The sequence below is a fragment of the Schistosoma haematobium genome, chromosome ZW (genome assembly GCF_000699445.3).
Source record: "Schistosoma haematobium chromosome ZW, whole genome shotgun sequence".
In the NCBI taxonomy this organism is placed as follows: domain Eukaryota; kingdom Metazoa; phylum Platyhelminthes; class Trematoda; order Strigeidida; family Schistosomatidae; genus Schistosoma; species Schistosoma haematobium.
This window is the reverse complement of record NC_067195.1, coordinates 40717462-40736657: the sequence shown is the minus strand read 5'-3', so window position 1 is coordinate 40736657 and position 19196 is coordinate 40717462. Positions and strand designations below refer to the sequence as shown.

At 38.7% G+C, this 19196-nt stretch overlaps 2 protein-coding genes across 3 annotated transcripts; both read left to right on the top strand.

Annotated features, from left to right (window-relative positions):
* Nucleotides 1-6514, top strand: LAMC1_20 (Laminin subunit gamma-1). Its single transcript, XM_051208656.1, has one exon. The coding sequence runs from the start codon at nucleotides 4843-4845 to the stop codon at nucleotides 5755-5757; it is 915 nt and encodes a 304-aa protein (XP_051071440.1). The 5' UTR covers nucleotides 1-4842; the 3' UTR covers nucleotides 5758-6514.
* Nucleotides 6515-7418: 904 nt separating this feature from the next.
* NUDCD2 (NudC domain-containing protein 2) lies at nucleotides 7419-17445 on the top strand (the record flags this gene model as incomplete). 2 transcript variants are annotated; one of them, XM_012945053.2, is made up of 3 exons in its annotated part: nucleotides 9955-11266; nucleotides 11958-12206; nucleotides 15516-16280. In XM_012945053.2, the coding sequence occupies exons 1-3, from the start codon at nucleotides 11168-11170 to the stop codon at nucleotides 16278-16280; spliced, it is 1113 nt and encodes a 370-aa protein (XP_012800507.1). In that variant the 5' UTR covers nucleotides 9955-11167. The 2 variants fall into 2 exon arrangements, with proteins under 2 accessions (XP_051071439.1, XP_012800507.1); XM_051211383.1 differs by adding an exon at nucleotides 7419-7494 and having other exon boundaries at nucleotides 9299-17445.
* Between the last annotated feature and the right edge of the window lie 1751 nt (nucleotides 17446-19196).

The window sequence follows — 19196 nt, the reverse complement described above, 5'->3', positions numbered from 1 at the left end:
CTCATACAATAATATTTATTCTTCACATCACACCTCAAATTTTAAACGCAGTAATTCTGTCCATTTCTTTTGGCTTTCTCTCCATAAGTTAGGGCTGCTCACTACCTGTTACTTAATTTATCTGAATATTTTTAAATGATATCATCACAACCACCGTTTGATGGCTCTCAAAGTAAAATACAGCGCAATAAGTATATCTTTCCGCTGACAGTTCTATGTATAAATTATGCGCTTTTAGTCTTAACTCAATCTAACTATAGCTATGTATATTACTCGTACCGTTTTAAGTTGAGTTGCCAGATTATTGCTAACAGCTTTATAGAAGGTCCGCCAATTTATTCACATTTATTTTTGCCAACATTTACTTATTAGACTTTTCTCTCTCGTTACAAAATTTTCTTACTTCTTGAGGCGTACCGGCCAAAATTCTTATCTTGTCACAATATGTCCTGTTCAATTACCCATAATTACTTGATGTTGTTTAGTTAACGCGCCTCTCATTAAACTGCTACTATATGAGAATAAATGTTTGTACTGTCATACCACAGACATCTTTAATCCGTAATTTGTATACCCTTTGGTGTTTTCTATTTTGGAGTTTTATCATTCCACAATTCTGAAACTCTACTAAGATAATAGTCGTTTTGTTAACCTATTATGATAATGATAATTTATTCTCGAACAACAGTAATTTGTCCGAGGTATGCCAGATTACAACCAAAATCAAAATGTCGCACATGACACAATATTTTTTTACTACAACGAGTTCCTCACTTGTGTCAATGTGTTGAAAAATATGTCCATAAAACGAACAATTAAGTACGTTTCAATGCATTAGAAAGTGGTTATTAATAGCAAAACCATAGTGAACAATATGAGAGTTGGCGAGTTGTACGTTATACCATGTTAATCATATATTTACTGCGTAAGTGATCAGTCAGTCGAAATAGATTATCATATGAAAGAATGAGCTGCAGCAAAATATATGAGAATTGAGGCAGGTGTCATTTTTGTAGGTACTATCAAGGCTTTACGTAAGGTCTCTTGCCAATAATTTAGAATACAACCAGAAAGTCTTAAAATCCGTTAAATTGCTACAAATTAGATCATTTAATTTCTCGGTGTAGGGGAAAGCGGATGAGGGTGGGGGTTGATTTTTAGAAATCAAAATCTTTGACGAGTCGAGTTTAACAAACGGATGCACCATACCTACTTATGTACTCCAGTCACTCCTCGTGGAGCAGCATAGGCCACCCATCAGCATTCTCCACCCAACTTCAACTGAGCAAACATTTCCCAGTCTTCTCCTCAGTTGGGACCTGCTTTGTTCTCTCCCAAAGTAGGCTGTTGTTAATCATATCCGACCAACGGATATTGAGTATCTTGCGTAAACAGCTGTCTATAAATACTTGTACTTTTTGATTATGATTATGGTAGTTCTCCAAGTTTCAGTTCCGTACAATAGAACTGTCTTGGCGTCCGTATTGCAGATTGTGACTTTGATATTGGTTGACAGTTGTTTTGTGTCCCATATATTGTACAACTATACGAAAGCTGTCCTTTCTTTAGCATTCCTTGCCTTTAAGTCTGCATCAGATCCTCCTTGCTCATCGATGATGCTTCTCAGGTACGTGAATGTTTTCACCTCTTCCAGAGTTTCTCCATCAAGTCTAATTCGATGGGTTTTCGCCGTGTTGTATTTGGAGATCTTACTTTTTACCTTGTGTATGTTGAGGACTACTGATGCAGTGGCTACTGCTACACTGGTTCTCTTGGTATGCATTCGCTCGTGTGTGTGTGGGATAGAAGAGCTAGGTCATCTGAAAAGACCATATCGTCTAGTTGCATGCAAGCTGTCCATTGTATTCCGTGCTTCACTTCAGATGTAGAGGTCTTCATAATCCAGTCAACCACCAGAAGAAAGAGAAAGGGGGAGAGTAAGCAGCCTTGACTGACTCCGATCCTCACTTGGAATGCATCTGTCAGCTGTCCTTCAAGCACGATTTTTCAGTGTAACCCATCGTATGAATTCCGACTGATGGTAACGATTTTCTCTGGTACACCAGAATGTCGAAGAATGTTCTATAAGGTTCTCCTATCCACACTTTCAAAAGCCTCCTCATAGTCAAGGGAGTTGATGTGTATTGATGAGTTCCACTCAATCGATTGTTCAACGATGATCCGTAGTGTTACGATTTGTTCTGTGAACAATCGGTCCCTAAGGAATCCAGTCTGTTGATCTCGAAGTTGGGTACCTACAGAATCTTTGATCCAGTTCAACAACATTCTGTAGAAATTTTTCCTGGTTCTGATAGCAGTGTGATTCTTCTGCTCAGTTCTCTTTTCTTTGGTATTTTGAGGTCTCCTTCTTTTCACTTTATCAGTGTCACTTGTTTCTTCGTGAATAGAGCGTGGAGCATGTTTACGGTTTGTGGAATGACATCTATGGGGAGGTCCTTGGGTGCTGCCTCGTTATCCGGTGGAGCTGATCTATTCAACAGTTACTCAAAGTACTCTACACATTTTCCCATCTGTTCTTGAATCTCAGTGATTGTCTTGCCTTCTTTGTTCTTGACTGGCTTCCCTGGCTTACTAGATTTCCTCACCAGTTTCATCGTCGTGTCATATAGCTGCCTCATATTTCCTTCTCTTTCAGCTTTTTCCGCTGTCGTTGCTAGCTCTTCCACGTGTTTCTGCTTGTCAGCACTAATGCTCTTCTTCACTTGATTGCTTGCTTCTGTGTATTCAGCCTTTACTTTAATTTTTATCTTCTTACTCGGCAGTCGTTAATTGCCGTCTTCTTGTTCTTACTTTTGAATTTTTTACTAATGCAAATACGATCGATCTGGTTCTGTGTACTGTGATCCGGTGAGACCCATATAACTTAGTGAATGCGTTTGTGTTGTAAAATGAGGCCGCCTATAACGATTGTAAATCACCAGCGTAGATGATCTATATCGAATGAATGGAGGCCTAATCGAGTTAGACGGGAATGGTGTGACGAACCAGCTAACGTCGAAGTCACATCTCGCGGTCAGCACCTAACGTGGATTACCCCATTGACGTATCAAAGTACTATAGCTGCTTTGAAGACTGTACAACACAAAGGACGTTATTACAGAAATATATTAGTCAAAGTAGATACAAGCGAAAGTAAGTCTACCGCCGCATGAGCCAGTCCATGGAGTACGATTAACTAAGGCGCGCTGGACGTCCTTGACCTTGACAAGGATCGATGATCGGTTCGATATTCAAAGACCCTACTGCTGGATGATTTGGCTAGGGCTTAGTGACATTTCACTGGCTCTACACCATCTTGTTGAATGCATATGAATTTGCGAATCTCTCACCATTCTCGTTCCTTTCTCAAAGACAGTCAACGTCGTCCCATGATATCTTCATATCCGCTGTTGTCCATCGTGAATTTGGCGATTAGGTCTCGCATCAGGAAAATCCACGTTTATTGAATTTCCAAGTAGTCAGGTCTTGATAGCGAATGCTCGTAGTTTTTGAAGTAAATTCCATGAACTGAGAGTACTAGTGAGCGCATTAAAGTTACCCATCGTAGCGGAGACCTAAACTTGGTTAGTCCATGACTTTCGTGTTACTTCAGAATTATCGAGACACAAATCAGTCAGTCAGTCAATCAGCTACAACTTAGGACCAGGCTCTTTCACGTTTCAAATCAGCTATGGCTTTTAGAACTTCAATTAGAGTCGGGGGCCTGCTTCAGTATTCCATCAAAACTGTTTGGGAATAGTGGGTAGTTGTAGAGTAGCTGAAGGGTCCCGCCCATCGTTCCAGACGTCTGGGCTAAAAGCAGATAAGTGTCATCTTTTCCTGAGATCGTCTCACTTACACTTGACTTGTTAGCATCAGTTTCTTTTACTAGTCTGAAAAGCATGTCTAGTGTTACCTACAGCAGCTGCCTTTTCTATCGCTTTCGCTTTCGTCGCCCATCTCTGCTCACTGTCGTTCTTGTTCTGCCCTCGTACATAGTGCTATGCCTACACCAGCCAGTCCACGAGAACTAGTCATCAGGTCGCCAGATAAACGGAGGGTGTGTTTTGTCGGCTCCCCGCCTTGGTGAGGTGCGGTCGAGTGAATGATCACACTAGGATCTTGTATGCGTATTTCGGAGACACAGCAAACATCAACGGTACGAGATTCCAGGGTTTTAGCCAAGGAGGCCTGCTGGTCGATTTGGCATAGGGTGTGTATGTTGAAGGCTCCAATGTGTAGTGTTTCGCTCACTAGAATCGTTGGCCATGGTGACACTTGGGGAAGAAGCCAAAAAGGAAGTTTATAGTTGAAAGTTGGGATGGGAAGAATAATAGGAATTGAAGAGGGAAATTCATTATGAATACAGTGGTCTTGAGTGCTGTTAGAGGTATGAGAGCGGCTTTCACTTGCCGGTTGCCCACACCGAGGAAGTGTTCTTATAGTGGTACCTGAAAAGGAAATTGGGTTAGAGTTGGTCTTATTGACCTGACAGCATGAACACAGTGCCCAAGGGGCAACTGCTTGAGGCAAGTCACACACGACCTTTTGGGTAATTTTCGTATTAGCTCAGTTGATACACTGGATAAGATTCAAGAAAGGAGAAACAAGAAGGCAGGATTCCGTAAGGATAGATCGTGTACAGACCAAATCTCAACTCTACGGATCATTGTGGAACAATCAACTGAATGGAATTCATCACTCTAAATCAACTTCATTGACTACGAAAAAGCATTTGATAGCGTGGACAGAACAACACTATGGAAGCTTCTTCGACACTACGGCGTGCCTCAGAACATAGTCAATATCATACAGAATTCCTACGATGGATTACACTGCAAAATGGTGCATGGAGGACAATTGACAAAGTCGTTCGAAGTGAAGACCGGTGTCAGGCAAGGTTTCTTACTCTCACTCTTTCTCCTGGTGATCGACTGGATCATGAAGACATCAACATCTGAAGGGAAACACGGGATACAGTGGACTTCTAGGATGCAGCTGGACGATCTAGACTTCGCAGATGATCTGGGCCTTCTACCCCAAACGCAACAACAAATGCAAGAGAAGACGACCTGTGCAGCAGCAGTAGGTCTCAATATACACAAAGGGAAGAGCAAGGTTCTCCGATACAACACAGCATGCACCAACCCAATCACAATTGACGGAGAAGATTTGGAAGATGTAAAAACCTTTACATATTTGGGCAGCATCATTAATGAACAAGGTGGATTTGATGCAGATGTGAAGGCGCGGATCGGCAAAGCAAGAGCAGCATATTTACAACTGGAGAACATCTGGAACTCAAAACAACTGTCAATCAACACCAAGGTCAGGATTTTCAATACAAATGTCAAGACAGTTCTAATGTATCGGGCGGAAACCTGGAGAACTACGAAAGCCATCATCCAGAAGATACAGGTTTTTATGAACAGTTGTCTACGCAAAATACTTCGGATCCGTTGGCCGGACACTATTAGCAATGACCAACTGTGGAAAAGAACGAACCAGATCCCAGTGGAGGAAGAAGCGCTGGAAGTGGATAGGACACACATTGAGGAAAGAACCCAACTGCGTCACAAGACAAGCCGTCACATGGAATCCTCAAGGCCAAAGGAAAAGAGGAAGACCAAAGAACACATTACGCCGGGAAATGGAGATAGACATGAGAAAAATGAACAAGAATTGGATGGAACTAGGAGAGAAGGCCCGGGACAGAGTGGGTTGCAGAATGCTGGTCGGCGGACTATGCTCCATTAGGAGTAACAGGTGTAAGTTAGTAAGTAAGTCTGTACTTGTTGGAACCTTACCACAGGAGACGGAAATCCGTGGGATAAAGCGAGGTGTGTATTTTTAGAATCGACCTTTTCTAACTCCACCTCTCCTTGTGGGAAGGCAGCATCGCTGTTATGCTGGCCGTCTGAAGCAAGCACCTTGCTGCCGTCACACCCCAGTACAGCCAGCAGTACGACTTCATCCTCAGACCTTGGGTTTACTGATTTTAGTCTTGCCACCCTTCAACCTACCCGTCTGGCATGGTGGGACCTTGAGGAACGATGGTTCTGGCCAGTATAGCGCGACTAGCTCATCACGATAGGCAAGCGCGACCACCACGTCAAGGTAGCAGCAGCGGTCAGGCTTTGTTCATTCAAGTTAATAAAATTATCAATAACCATACCATTAGTAGTTAAACATTATTTAACATACAATTGTTCATATTTTGATAATGGGTAGGAAACGTCTTGTTCAGCAGATCGATGTACTGTGTGGGAAACGTTCACTATTATGAAATCATGTATAATTATTAAGAAACAGAAATATAAATAGAATAATATCCTTACCAAGAAGTCGATCATCTCGGATTATAAATTCAGCTTCATGGACAGGATGACTAGATTTAATTCTCCGAACATCTGCTTCATTTTCAGATATATGAGGAGGAATCAATAGCTTGGCTTCCCAATGCTCTCTAGTATATTCCCCAGAGGTTTGAGTGTAGATGTCTATCGAAGATGGAAATGTAACGAACTTCGGAAACATTTGCTGCGATTTATTTAATGCCACAAATATTTGGAGTTTAAGAACGCCTTTGTATGTAACACTCTTGTGAACAATGTATTGACATATCGACATATTCATAGCTTTCCAAATATATCTTCTAACACCTTCATTTCCAACTTTTGATTTGACTAGTTTGGTATACTTTATAAGAATGTTACATATAAAGGCGTTGTCGAACTTCGAATACCTGTGGCATCTTTAAACAAATCCTAACGAAGCTTTATGACGATGAAAAACAATACACTTGAAACAGATAAATACGGGTGGTATAAGAAGTTAGGCTACACTAAAACTAGCCTCGATGTGAAAAACAGTAAAACCGAATAGTAAACCTCGGCAACACATAGTTAACTATCAACTGGGATAAAACTCCAAACGAAAATTGATTTACTGGCCGTTAATCACGGGACAAATTCTTTGGATTGAAAATGACACTGTTGTTGCTTCAGGACGCAGTAGAAGTTTATAAATACAAATCACGTTAGGTCTAAACCTCCCGTTCGTAAAACACGCGCAGTTGGATTCGTTTGACAGTTTCCTGCCAACGTAAATAGGTAGTCTCTAGAATCCCATTTCGCTGTGTCTACTAATATCAAGTTATTTTTTAAACCGAACACAATCTTCAACGGAGCGGATACAACGGCGGCCGTCCAAGAGAAAATTACTCAACAACAACTACAATATTTGGACTAAATAAAGAAGATAATACACCTGAAATAACTTTAAACGGCTAGTTCTGGGTTTTTAGACGTCATCATACTACACAATTATACGGAAACCAAGATCTTATGCAAGCTAACCCATTCTCGACTACCCTTGAGCACTTCAAATATGAGATGCCTCCTTTGAATAGTGTCACTCAAGGTCGTGGTGAACTATTTGACCCGAACCACCCATCCCAGATAGACACAATCCATTTTCGATTGTGAAGCAGCGGTAACGTATTTGATAGGAAGGGACTTATTAGGAAAGACGTTCTATGCAATTTTTGTAAGGAATTAATACCATTGTAACGGTATAATATGTTAAGGTTAACGAGATTAAATTAATTTAGACACAATTGTGTCTATACCAACTCTAGTGTTTATTACTAAGGATAGGTCAATCGACCTGTGTTAATCCTTCCGATTTGTAGCACTGTGAAGACCCAATCTTGTCTACAATGTACCAGCCGGAGGTGCTGATATTACATTTCCTGGTTGAGAATTCCAGTAATTCACTACTTTGAGCAAGAAACGAAACTCCAGATGCTAACCATCTGAAACAATTGTAAGAAAAACCGTATCTCAATAACCAGAGGATCCATCGACAAGCCGCCATCTTAATTAGTTGTTAGTATTTCACTATCATCGATAGAAAACACTATTAAAATATTCTGATAAAGCTTCAGCGTTTCTTTCTAATCTAAGCGGATTTTTCACCAAAATTGGTGGAATTTCATCACTTCTCTAAGTTCGCATCTCCATGCTAGAGAAACATTGACTAACTGTTTTCACAGTTCTTAACAAATTGTGTATCATATGAATGTCGAGCCTTATCAACGCCTTGCAACCGTTCCTAGTCTTACAATAAGTGAATATGTACTGTTCAGAGTCTGTATAGATAAGCATACGTTAACGCCTTTTCCTACGTCTAAGCAGTTTCCTGACTTGTTTAGTTATGCATGGTGGTGAGTTAAAAGGTCCACGTGTAAGTAAACCAAGTGTACCCCTAAGTATAGACCATATCTCTCTAATTGATGAGCTGATATTTACTGATTAGTCCATTTTCCCAGCACTTTTCTGTTTGGCTGTTGTGTTTGCTCTCCACACATTTGAGGGGGGGGGACAACCTGACCGTGTATTATGTCGCAAGCTCTAAACACGAGTGACAAAACACCATGATCGGTGGGAGGATATTTAGACAGGCAATATCCTTAGTTATATGAGTGACTACTAAGTTCGAGTTTTGTTTGAACCAAAATGTGTGGGTCCGAATACGTGTTGTATAAAGCATGCTCCACTACAGTCATCAGGAGCCTACTATCAAGAGTCTACAGTAACTACGGTGGTCATCTCTATCCAGTTGATATCAGGTTCATTAAAACCTAATGTCAGTTATCTGTTATTTCTACTTCATAGCTGAATGTGTTGTAAAATTCATCAGCAGAGCGGATTGGCCTAAGATAGATGACATAGAGCATAGATCAACAACCTTCAAAAGGGAGTTCATAGCTAGTTACTTCACAAACACATCTTCGTGAGATCTGCAAACAAATAAACGGATATTTATATTGTTATTAATGTACATAAGGTCCCAGTCCAATTTCTTGCTTCTATTCCTATCAATTCGTGTTTATGTCTCGATAATTCTGAAGTAACTCCATAGTCATAGACTAACCAAGTTTAGGTCTCAGCTACGATGAGTAACTTTAATGCGCTCACTAGTACTCCCAGTTCATAGAATTTACTTCAAAAACTACGAGCATTCGCTATCAAGACCTGACTACTTAGAAATTCAATAAGCGTGGATTTTCCTCACTGTATCATCAACAAGTTTCTAGTTCAGCCAGTTCAACCTTCTTATTCTGTATCTTACAGAAATTTTAGATCCTTCTCGAATTTCGGTGTTATCTTGACTTCGAGCACTATTTAACACGGGATTTTGCCGTTCCTTCATCCTTAAGTTTATCATAGAGAATCTATGCATTTAGAGTTCAGAATTTCCGGTACTCTTATTTCTTCTTACCAATTATTTTAAGTTCTGTAGAGTTATCTGCTCAGATGCTACGAATATATACTTCGACCTTTTCCAAATCATGGGCGTGTTCAATTTTTGGATCAGAATCGTTTGATTCTGGCAAATTATTCACAATAATATTCGATGAGACCAAACCTTTTCAAGTCACGCTTGGGTTAATCCTGGTTTCACTCTGGAAATTTGGCGTAGTATTCTGTGAGTCAAAATGGAAGTATGCCGAAGATTTATCAATCAGACGGACGTTGTTTTTGTCTTTCTCCTGGTTTTTGTTTCAGCACTGTCGTCCATTTCCCATCACTCGGAACGGCCATATCGTGACTACTTGGAATGGTTATGGTTTTATCCGAGTCTTCATTTACCACTTTAGAATCGAGACCGCCAATACCCAGTGGTACTTCATTCCTTGTTTGTTTCAAGGGAGAACATTTAAAAGAAGTTTGCAACTAGATGAATGAGACATTTCTATAGATGGATGTGTTTCGATTTCAAACTCTGTCAGGACAACACGGAACTGCATTTCTACACTCCTAATTGTAAATTGGTCCACATGCTACACATAAAACTCAACTTATTGTTCATTACAGTTGTCATCACTCGAAAAAAGACACGTTTTTAATCCCTATGAGCAAAACTTGTACTGACAACTTAGAATTTAAAGTAATTAGTCCCTTTTATAAATTTCAATATAACAATGAGAAGACGGAGTTTGATATAAAATACCCTGACAAGTATATGTGTGGCCAGATTGTTCAAAATGTCTAGCGAAAATACATCACATTTTTCAGATCAACTCCTTCTTCTCATTGTTCTATCGAAACTTTGAATTCCATTCATATCCAGTTTGTCAGTAAGAACCATCACCCAACTTTTGCTTTTGTCATTGATGAGAGTTGTTAGCCAACGTATATTTGAAAGATTCGGGTGGAAGTTTCAATTTCCGTTGAGTTTATACGTCAAGTGTATGTAGTAGTTCGATGACATGCAGTTCATTCATAATCACACTATTCAGTTTGTGGTTACACTAATTTAACTCTGTATAGAAGCGTCTCTTCCGCATAAATGTTAAAGTAGTCACAGTCGTCTTCCATCAGCAACATTGTAAGATTTCCCCAATGCACTACTGGAATATGGCACTCCCTCTTTATCTTCTGGTTTATTTACGAAAACGCATTCCAAATATTTATTCTAGTCCTTAATAAGCTCTGCTTCACACTTGTACAAATATAGGGATGATGCCTATTAGCATGGAGGGTTTCAGTCGTTAACCATTCAGTGATATTCTAACTGTTGATTTGATTTCTTGTGATGGCCTGAGTTTATTAGTCCAAGAGATCAGAAAACGCTACCTTACTGCACCCAGGTCAATATTCAGAATATAGATCACATCTGAGTCTTCAAATAAAGAAACGTACCTGTTGTAACCGCTTCTCAACATAGGATTCAAAATCAATTTCAACAAGTTAGCACCTGGTATTTTGAAACATTGGAAGAAGTCGGCATCTCTAATGCATTATATATATTTGTGAATAGGATAAAATTATACTTTATGAGGATTGATAAATCTACTCAAACTTGAATCAGTAAGGCAGGTTGCATATTTACCACATATTTTTTGAAGGCCGAGTGTTTTAGCTGGTGAACCATTGTTCCTAATTCCCAGTGCACTCTTTCAATCTTGTTTTAAAAAACCTCTAAAGTTTTTATTGAATGTGGTTGGATACTATATAACTAGACAATTATCGGACAATTTCGACTGTCACAATACTTTATAATTGTCATATATCACTGGGCATTCTCATAAGGTCTATACAGCTCTGTACTGCCTCTGCTCAAACTCAACTCTCAGGATTTTCTACTACCCAAAGGTCGGATGAGCGCCGGAAATCCTACGAAATACTATTCTTGTACTGAAAATTTCTATCTTATCATCTATTTCAGATATTTTGTGTTCTACGCATCCTTAATTCCGGTAATATTCCATGAAGAAAAATTTCGGGTGTGAAACTTGTTGATGTAGTCCTCACGGAAAACTTCTACGTGAATTGATAGACATATTAAAAGATATAATTTTTTAGTGTACTGATCGATAATCTCTGTTAAATTCCGATTTCTTATTCCCAGATTTAGATAACTGTGCTTTTCACTGGAGATACTTGATTAAAATAAGCTTCCTGGTATATTCACCGATCAATCATATTAACAGTTACATCAGGCTTCTGTTTGTCATGAAAATATCCGTCTATCTTTGACTAATTAACCAGCTAAGTGGCATGTTAAGTACCTTGTACTAAATGTAAAATTTAACACTCTGAAATTGATGGATACGATTGTTGAAGTTTGTTCATAATTATCATCTGTAAATATTGATAAAATACTAATGAAATATAACTGCAGTGAGAAATTCATGCGCTATCTGCCTTCAGTAAACTCTTATGGTCAAAATCAAGATATCCTGTGTTTCAGTACAGCGAGTTTTCCCTTTTACAAAACTCATAATAGGTATGACTCAGTCGAGCAAGTAAGAATCCAGTCGGTTTTTGAGTTGCCTTAACTTTCCAATTAATTTTATACCTAGCGCGTATTCATCATACTACTACTAAACGTTTGTTAATCTTTTTGTCATTTACTATTTAATGTACTAGTTGATTTTTTTTCTACAGACACATTTAAAAGGACAATCTGGATTAATTTGTGCCTCATTTGAATGGGGGAGCTGGTGGCAAACAATTCAAGAAGTTTTTATCGAAATTCCATTCCGACAAATCGTAGACGTGAAGCAAATCGTATGTAAAATTACCAATAGTACAATCACTTGTGGTTTTGTTGGTCAGCAGCCATTGTTATCAGGTAACTTATTTAGCCTTATAAAGGCAAGTGAATCCACCTGGAGCCTTCATGAAAAAAAGCACGTAAGTTTCTGTAACACCAAACGAAATTTCAAACTCAATAAAGTAAACCCTAACTTATTAACCGTAATTATTTAGTACCGTTATTATTCTAAATCACTCTATTTGAACTATACACTGCAATACATAATCTTACGGTGTGGGGAAAATCGCCCGAACTACCCTCATAACACATGTTATCGTAAAAGTTGAACAAGTCTTGGAACAAGAGGTTGCGTAATATGGATTTATATTTAAGGAAAATGAAAAAGATTTCGGACCTACAAACTAACAGAAATCTATAAGGTTGACTGTCGTCCCACATCGTAAGTTAAATAAAATTTATTGATTTAGCATGAAGATCTCTTTTCGGCAATTTCATTCTTAGAGCTGTAAATTCTCAAATCTATATTTTTCTACAACGATAATTGGTTACATGCTACTCAATTATAGCAGTAATTTCTTGAGGGCATTCACATATTAAACAAAAGCACAGAGATGTTATCTTTACTAAGAGATTGAGAATGTAGTTGTTAAGAGCTTGAACAGGCATTAAGAATGGTGTAGAAATTAGACGAAGCCTCTTAATTACGTAAATCGGTTCTGAAACGTAGTTAATTAGTTCATGAGGATATTTGTTTTCTCCTTGTTGATATATGCATTAATATTCACCAATTTTCGTTAACACCGAAACTGGAATATTGTATGTCGAGTTATTTTGCAAAGTTTCCCTAAAGACATAGAAATATGGTAGTTCGAGTGTGCTAGTGAGCTGAAAGCTGCAGCTGTATTTACCAACTACTGAAAGCTGTTTTACCTTATCCTAGCCACCCACAGCGGGCAGTCAGGTTTCAGCGAAGCAAATTGTGTAGCTAATGATACACAATTTAGTAACATTTAAATGCGTCTTAAAAGATGGATTGAGTTTTTTGTCGAACAGTTCAGCATTTATGCTGTCCCATCAGTGTCGATCGAATTGTTTTGTCCTCCCTGACCGTCGATGACTGAGGCACTTAACGAGGGACTCCGAATTACGAAGTATCGTAAGTCATCAGGTTCAGATGGTCTTCCAGGATCTTTTAAAAATGGTAATTAAGTTCTGGTCAGAGAACTGACTGCGTTGTTTGGAAGAATTCAAGAAACAGAATGTCCTGACACTAAAATGAAACGAGCATCGTCTCCATCTTTGAAAAGAGGCTAGATAATCTGTGCGACAACTATCGGGGTATTAGTCTACTTTCATCGGCGTCCAAACTATTGGTTTCTGTCATACTTCACAAATAATACAAAACCCACAAACGGCTAACTCGTCAGGAGCTGGCTTGTTTTCGTTCTTGTCTTGGATGAACTAATCATAAAATAGCACTCCCCCAAATGTTAGAGCAGCACAATATTTATTTCAAACGAACAATCATTGTGTTGCTTAATGCTAGGGGCGCCTTCAATTCGTTGAACGAGACTGTGTTCTGTGATTATCCGTTGAAGTAGGCTGTGCCCGAGTTTATGCGTGTCTTAAATTCTTTGTATACAAATGCCTCAGCGAGGTGATATAATCATCTCTCTTCATTGTTCCATTCAACCAGTGGGGTTAGGCAGGGTTTCACAGTTTCACTACTCTTCAACTTCGCCATCGATTGCAGTACCGATGGAAGTAAGTAGTGATGATACTGATCTGTCTCCTGGAGAAAGACTTTATCCTGAATATACGGATTGTACCACATTGCTGTGGGATTATAATGAAGCTATGCCGACCGCAGTTACTCATTTGACAATGGTAGCGTACAGTAAAATGTAGAACGGCTTATATAAGTCTAAGCCATTTTCGTACCGTCATGATGTTATTCTGGGTGTTAGAGGATAAGTTTACAATGTGTTAGTGAGAGTACTTTTGGTTTATGTTTGTAAAACCTGGCATCTCAGTGGTAGAGATGTTAGACGACTCTCTGTTTTCAATCCTCATTGTATCCGAAGGACTGCTAACATTGAGTGGGAACATCATGTTAGTAAATTTGAGGTTCGGCAATGTGTCCAGGTACAGTGACAATAATTCGATTGGTATTACCACTTCGAAACACCGGTCTCAGTGTTTTTGTATGTGTGCTACGAACTTGATCCCAGTGGCTTCCACACTGGTTTATTTAATAACAACAAAAATGGATGGCGAGGTAGTGATTTTGATTTTATGTTTGGCGCCTTGGTATAGAATTCGTTATGTTTAGCATCTGCCTGTTTATCATGACTTTGGTTGGTGTCCTAGAAATGATGCGAATTAGTGGCTTGAAGCGTCCTTCTTGAGTGTCTTGTTATCTAAAATATATATTTTAGTCTACATTAATCTCGATCACTCATCTTTTTTTATTGTACTTCCCTTCCCTTTATTTCTTCACAATACTATTTCCTTATTTGTATGGGACATGCCTTTTTTGTTGCCTATTTGTACCAGAATTAACGCATATTAGATAAAGTAGGATTCTACGTATAAAACCGACAACTTGTAGAGAAATGTTGGATTACTGGTTGTGATCTGATTTTTCACCGCTTTATTTGAAGTATGATAAAGTAAATTAGTGTATTTTTCTAGTACTGTTGTATATTATTCACTATAGAACTGCATCAATTTTTCAGTACTTTTTTATATCATTGGAAGATTTATCAACTGAAAACAAAAGCCTATTAGAAATATCATGTATAAATTTTGATAAACAATGCAGACTTTAGTACTGAATGACCGTATTTGTATTTTACTTCCTTATGTTCCAAATTTTCTGGTTTCATTATCAATCGAACAGATGATAGAGATACGTAGAAGTAAACCTTGTTGAAGTTGACACATGATAGTTTTCACTTTGAAATACACTATTTGATGAAAGTTTTAAGTCTTATTCTTGTTGTGTTGGTATATGAAGTACATTTATTTTTTCGAGAGAAATATTTCACAACGGTTCATTGTAGTAGAATAAACTTATTTTAAACGCCCATTTTATCATTGTTTATTCTATCTTGTAGATGGTTATGTGTCTGATCAAAGCTAGTCCAGGTACCTGTTGGCATTCTTTAATGACCGATAACTGGAAGGCGGATCCACTAGTTCTTGATGAAATGGAACGAAACCTTACCATTCAGCGACTACAAATAGAAAACCCTGGTATGGACTTTAGCTCAGCCGACATATCTGGAAACTATCGTAACGGTGGACCAAAATTTCCTGCATGATTTCAACTCAACCTACTGTCATCTTTTAAATAAAGATAATTTCTGTCAATATCTCCACTTTTATTCAATGTATATGTGCACTAATTCATAGTAATTAACGTACATTGTCTTATATTTCAGAATGTGGATAAAACCTTGCTTAACCGGACTTTTGTTCGAAGTTCTGTGTCGGGAACACTGAGGTGCCCTGAAACTAGAACCGATGCGTCTCCAAAAGTTAAAGACCTTAATCTCTCTGGCCAAGAAGTAAAAAATTTCTATGAATCACTTACACAGTGCGTAACTCAAAAGTTGGAATACTCGTCACCCGATTCAAATTTATGTAAATGTTCCGTATGTGGTGGCTCTTTTAGTGATTTTAAGAAACACGTTTCATCTATTGGTCATCAAATGGCTGAGATATCAGAAAAAAGTTCGAAACCATCGCCGCTGTTAATTCCTCCTTCAAATAAAGGTTATCAACTTTTAACTAGAATAGGTTGGCGTGATGCTGCCCTCGATCCAGGATATGAAGAACTGAAGACTTCGAAAGTACAGTCTGGCATTTCAACTAACGAGTATAAATCACATTTCTGCATTAAAAACGGTGGTTTGGGTGCTTCCAGACCAGGTCGACGCTTTCCTGTAGCAACCGTTTTAAAACGCGATCGTCTCGGTTTTGGATGGCCAAATAAAACAAATACTGCAAGAATTACACATTTCAGCGCAGGTGATTCAAAAGCAGTTGAATATCCCAAAGACGTGAGACGACTTCGTCACTCATCCATTAAAATGGACTCGAAATATATGATAAGAAAAATGAATTTAGAAAAGAAGAAAGAACGTATTATAAGACAAGGGTTTAATTTGACTGATGAACAGTTAGCTTTGCTCTATGACAAATGAACTTTTGAATCATTTCATATTAAGTATAGTTATTTTCTTCAGTATATACTGTACATAATTATCGAATTTATTTAAATCTATGTTCCAATTTTTGTCAATTCTATGTTAAGTTGGTTACATTATTTGCTGTCATTTTGTTGAAATCTAAGTAAAGTGAGACAATAATCCTACGTGCTGATGTTTGTGGAAATAAAATCACAGCATGCCTCAATTTAAAAAAATATCTTAGTTAATAAAGTAGTCATTTATTTAAAACTTATGGGAAACATATACACGCAACAAGATTCGGGATATGCGTTCACGCCTATTGATGTTCTATACCTTGTGATGTGTTACAAATAGTTACCCTAAGGTGCTTTTTCGAATAAGACCAACAGTGTCTAAATGTGATGAACATAGGCCTTCATTTAGTCTACCCTATCACTTTATTCCGATTTTTGACTTTTCCAAGGTGTGTGAATGAATTTCATCCTTGTCGAGGGAGTTTTCCTGTGGCTGGTGCTGATTTCGTACTATATATCCATGTCGTCGAACCTCGTAACCTAAAATTTCAAGGGTCTTGAAGTATATATTATGCAGTTCTCGCAGCTCAGTTTTTTAGAGTATTAAACTAGAAACTATTATGACGAAGTTCATTTGATCATATTTTGTCTAACATTTTTTGTTATAAATCAAACAGCTTGAGATGTTATTAGAAATAGTTCACAGTCTAATTAATCAAAGGCTGTGTTGAAGTTCCCCATGATCTCCATACTAGGCAGTTAAGCGTACTTTTAGGCCATTGGTCAATATTTTGACTTGCAATCGTAAAATTCATACAGAAATCATTTGAAAAATATTCTCATGTTCTTTAGTCAAAACATTCGTCTGAGAAACCAAACGGTGACGTGTGTGTTAGAAATTAAGCCGTTTATTGCTAGTGTCTTTTTTTGAGGTCCAAACATGACTCAGATGTTATAGGCTAAATTCAAAACAATTATTGATAATTTCTGAATATACGGTTTAATCACCCATATAAATGCTGAATGAGTCATTCTCGTTTCGTAAAGTTAATTCCTAATCATTACCTCAAGTGGATTTCTAAAGTTGATAGAAATGATCCAACTGGCCGGTCCATCTACTGGCATAGTTAGCAATTTTTTCTCCTCTGTTAAAAGAGCATTCAAAGTTACCATATTTGATTTACCGAAAATGTGTCCTCTATGAGGTTCTACTTTTTGTTACATTACTATTAAGCAACCTCTTACATGTCCTGTAAAGTCATATGAGTGATAGTCGTACCATATTGTTCATTAACCGACAATCATGTGTTAATGGGTTGAAAACACAATCACACTAACTTAAGAAAGTCGTGTCGTCATTAAACTGTCTTTTCTTGTTTTATTACAGATCACTATATTACTTAATTTTCTTACGCCTGATACTCCTAATGGAGCATAGTCCGCCGACCAGCATTCTGCAACCCACTCTGTCCCGGGCCTTCTCTCCTAGTTCCATCCAATTCTTGTTCATTTTTCTCATGTCTATCTCCATTTCCCGGCGTAATGTGTTCTTTGGTCTTCCTCTTTTCCTTTGGCCTTGAGGATTCCATGTGACGGCTTGTCTTGTGACGCAGTTGGGTTCTTTCCTCAATGTGTGTCCTATCCACTTCCAGCGCTTCTTCCTCCACTGGGATCTGGTTCGTTCTTTTCCACAGTTGGTCATTGCTAATAGTGTCCGGCCAACGGATCCGAAGTATTTTGCGTAGACAACTGTTCATAAAAACCTGTATCTTCTGGATGATGGCTTTCGTAGTTCTCCAGGTTTCCGCCCGATACATTAGAACTGTCTTGACATTTGTATTGAAAATCCTGACCTTGGTGTTGATTGACAGTTGTTTTGAGTTCCAGATGTTCTCCAGTTGTAAATATGCTGCTCTTGCTTTGCCGATCCGCGCCTTCACATCTGCATCAAATCCACCTTGTTCATTAATGATGCTGCCCAAATATGTAAAGGTTTTTACATCTTCCAAATCTTCTCCGTCAATTGTGATTGGGTTGGTGCATGCTGTGTTGTATCGGAGAACCTTGCTCTTCCCTTTGTGTATATTGAGACCTACTGCTGCTGCACAGGTCGTCTTCTCTTGCATTTGTTGTTGCGTTTGGGGTAGAAGGCCCAGATCATCTGCGAAGTCTAGATCGTCCAGCTGCATCCTAGAAGTCCACTGTATCCCGTGTTTCCCTTCAGATGTTGATGTCTTCATGATCCAGTCGATCACCAGGAGAAAGAGTGAGAGTAAGAAACCTTGCCTGACACCGGTCTTCACTTCGAACGACTTTGTCAATTGTCCTCCATGCACCATTTTGCAGTGTAATCCATCGTAGGAATTCTGTATGATATTGACTATGTTCTGAGGCACGCCGTAGTGTCGAAGAAGCTTCCATAGTGTTGTTCTGTCCACGCTATCAAATGCTTTTTCGTAGTCAATGAAGTTGATTTAGAGTGATGAATTCCATTCAGTTGATTGTTCCACAATGATCCGTAGAGTTGAGATTTGGTCTGTACACGATCTATCCTTACGGAATCCTGCCTGTTGGTCTCGAAGTTGGGCGTCTACACAGTCCTTCATTCTGTTTAACAATACCCTGTTGAGGACTTTTCCCGGTATTGAGAGAAGAGTGATGCCTCTGTAGTTATCCCGTTGCTGAGATCGCCTTTCTTTGGTATTTTGACCAGAATTCCTTCTTTCCAGTCTGTTGGTACTCTTTCCTCATCCCAAATCTTGCTGAAGAGAATGTGGAGTATCCTTGCAGTTACCGCTACGTCTGCTTTTAGTGCCTCCGCTGGGATGTTGTCTGGTCCTGCTGCTTTGCCACTCTTGATTTGTCTGATGGCCATGCTGATTTCTTCAATTGTTGGTGGGCCAACATTGATTGG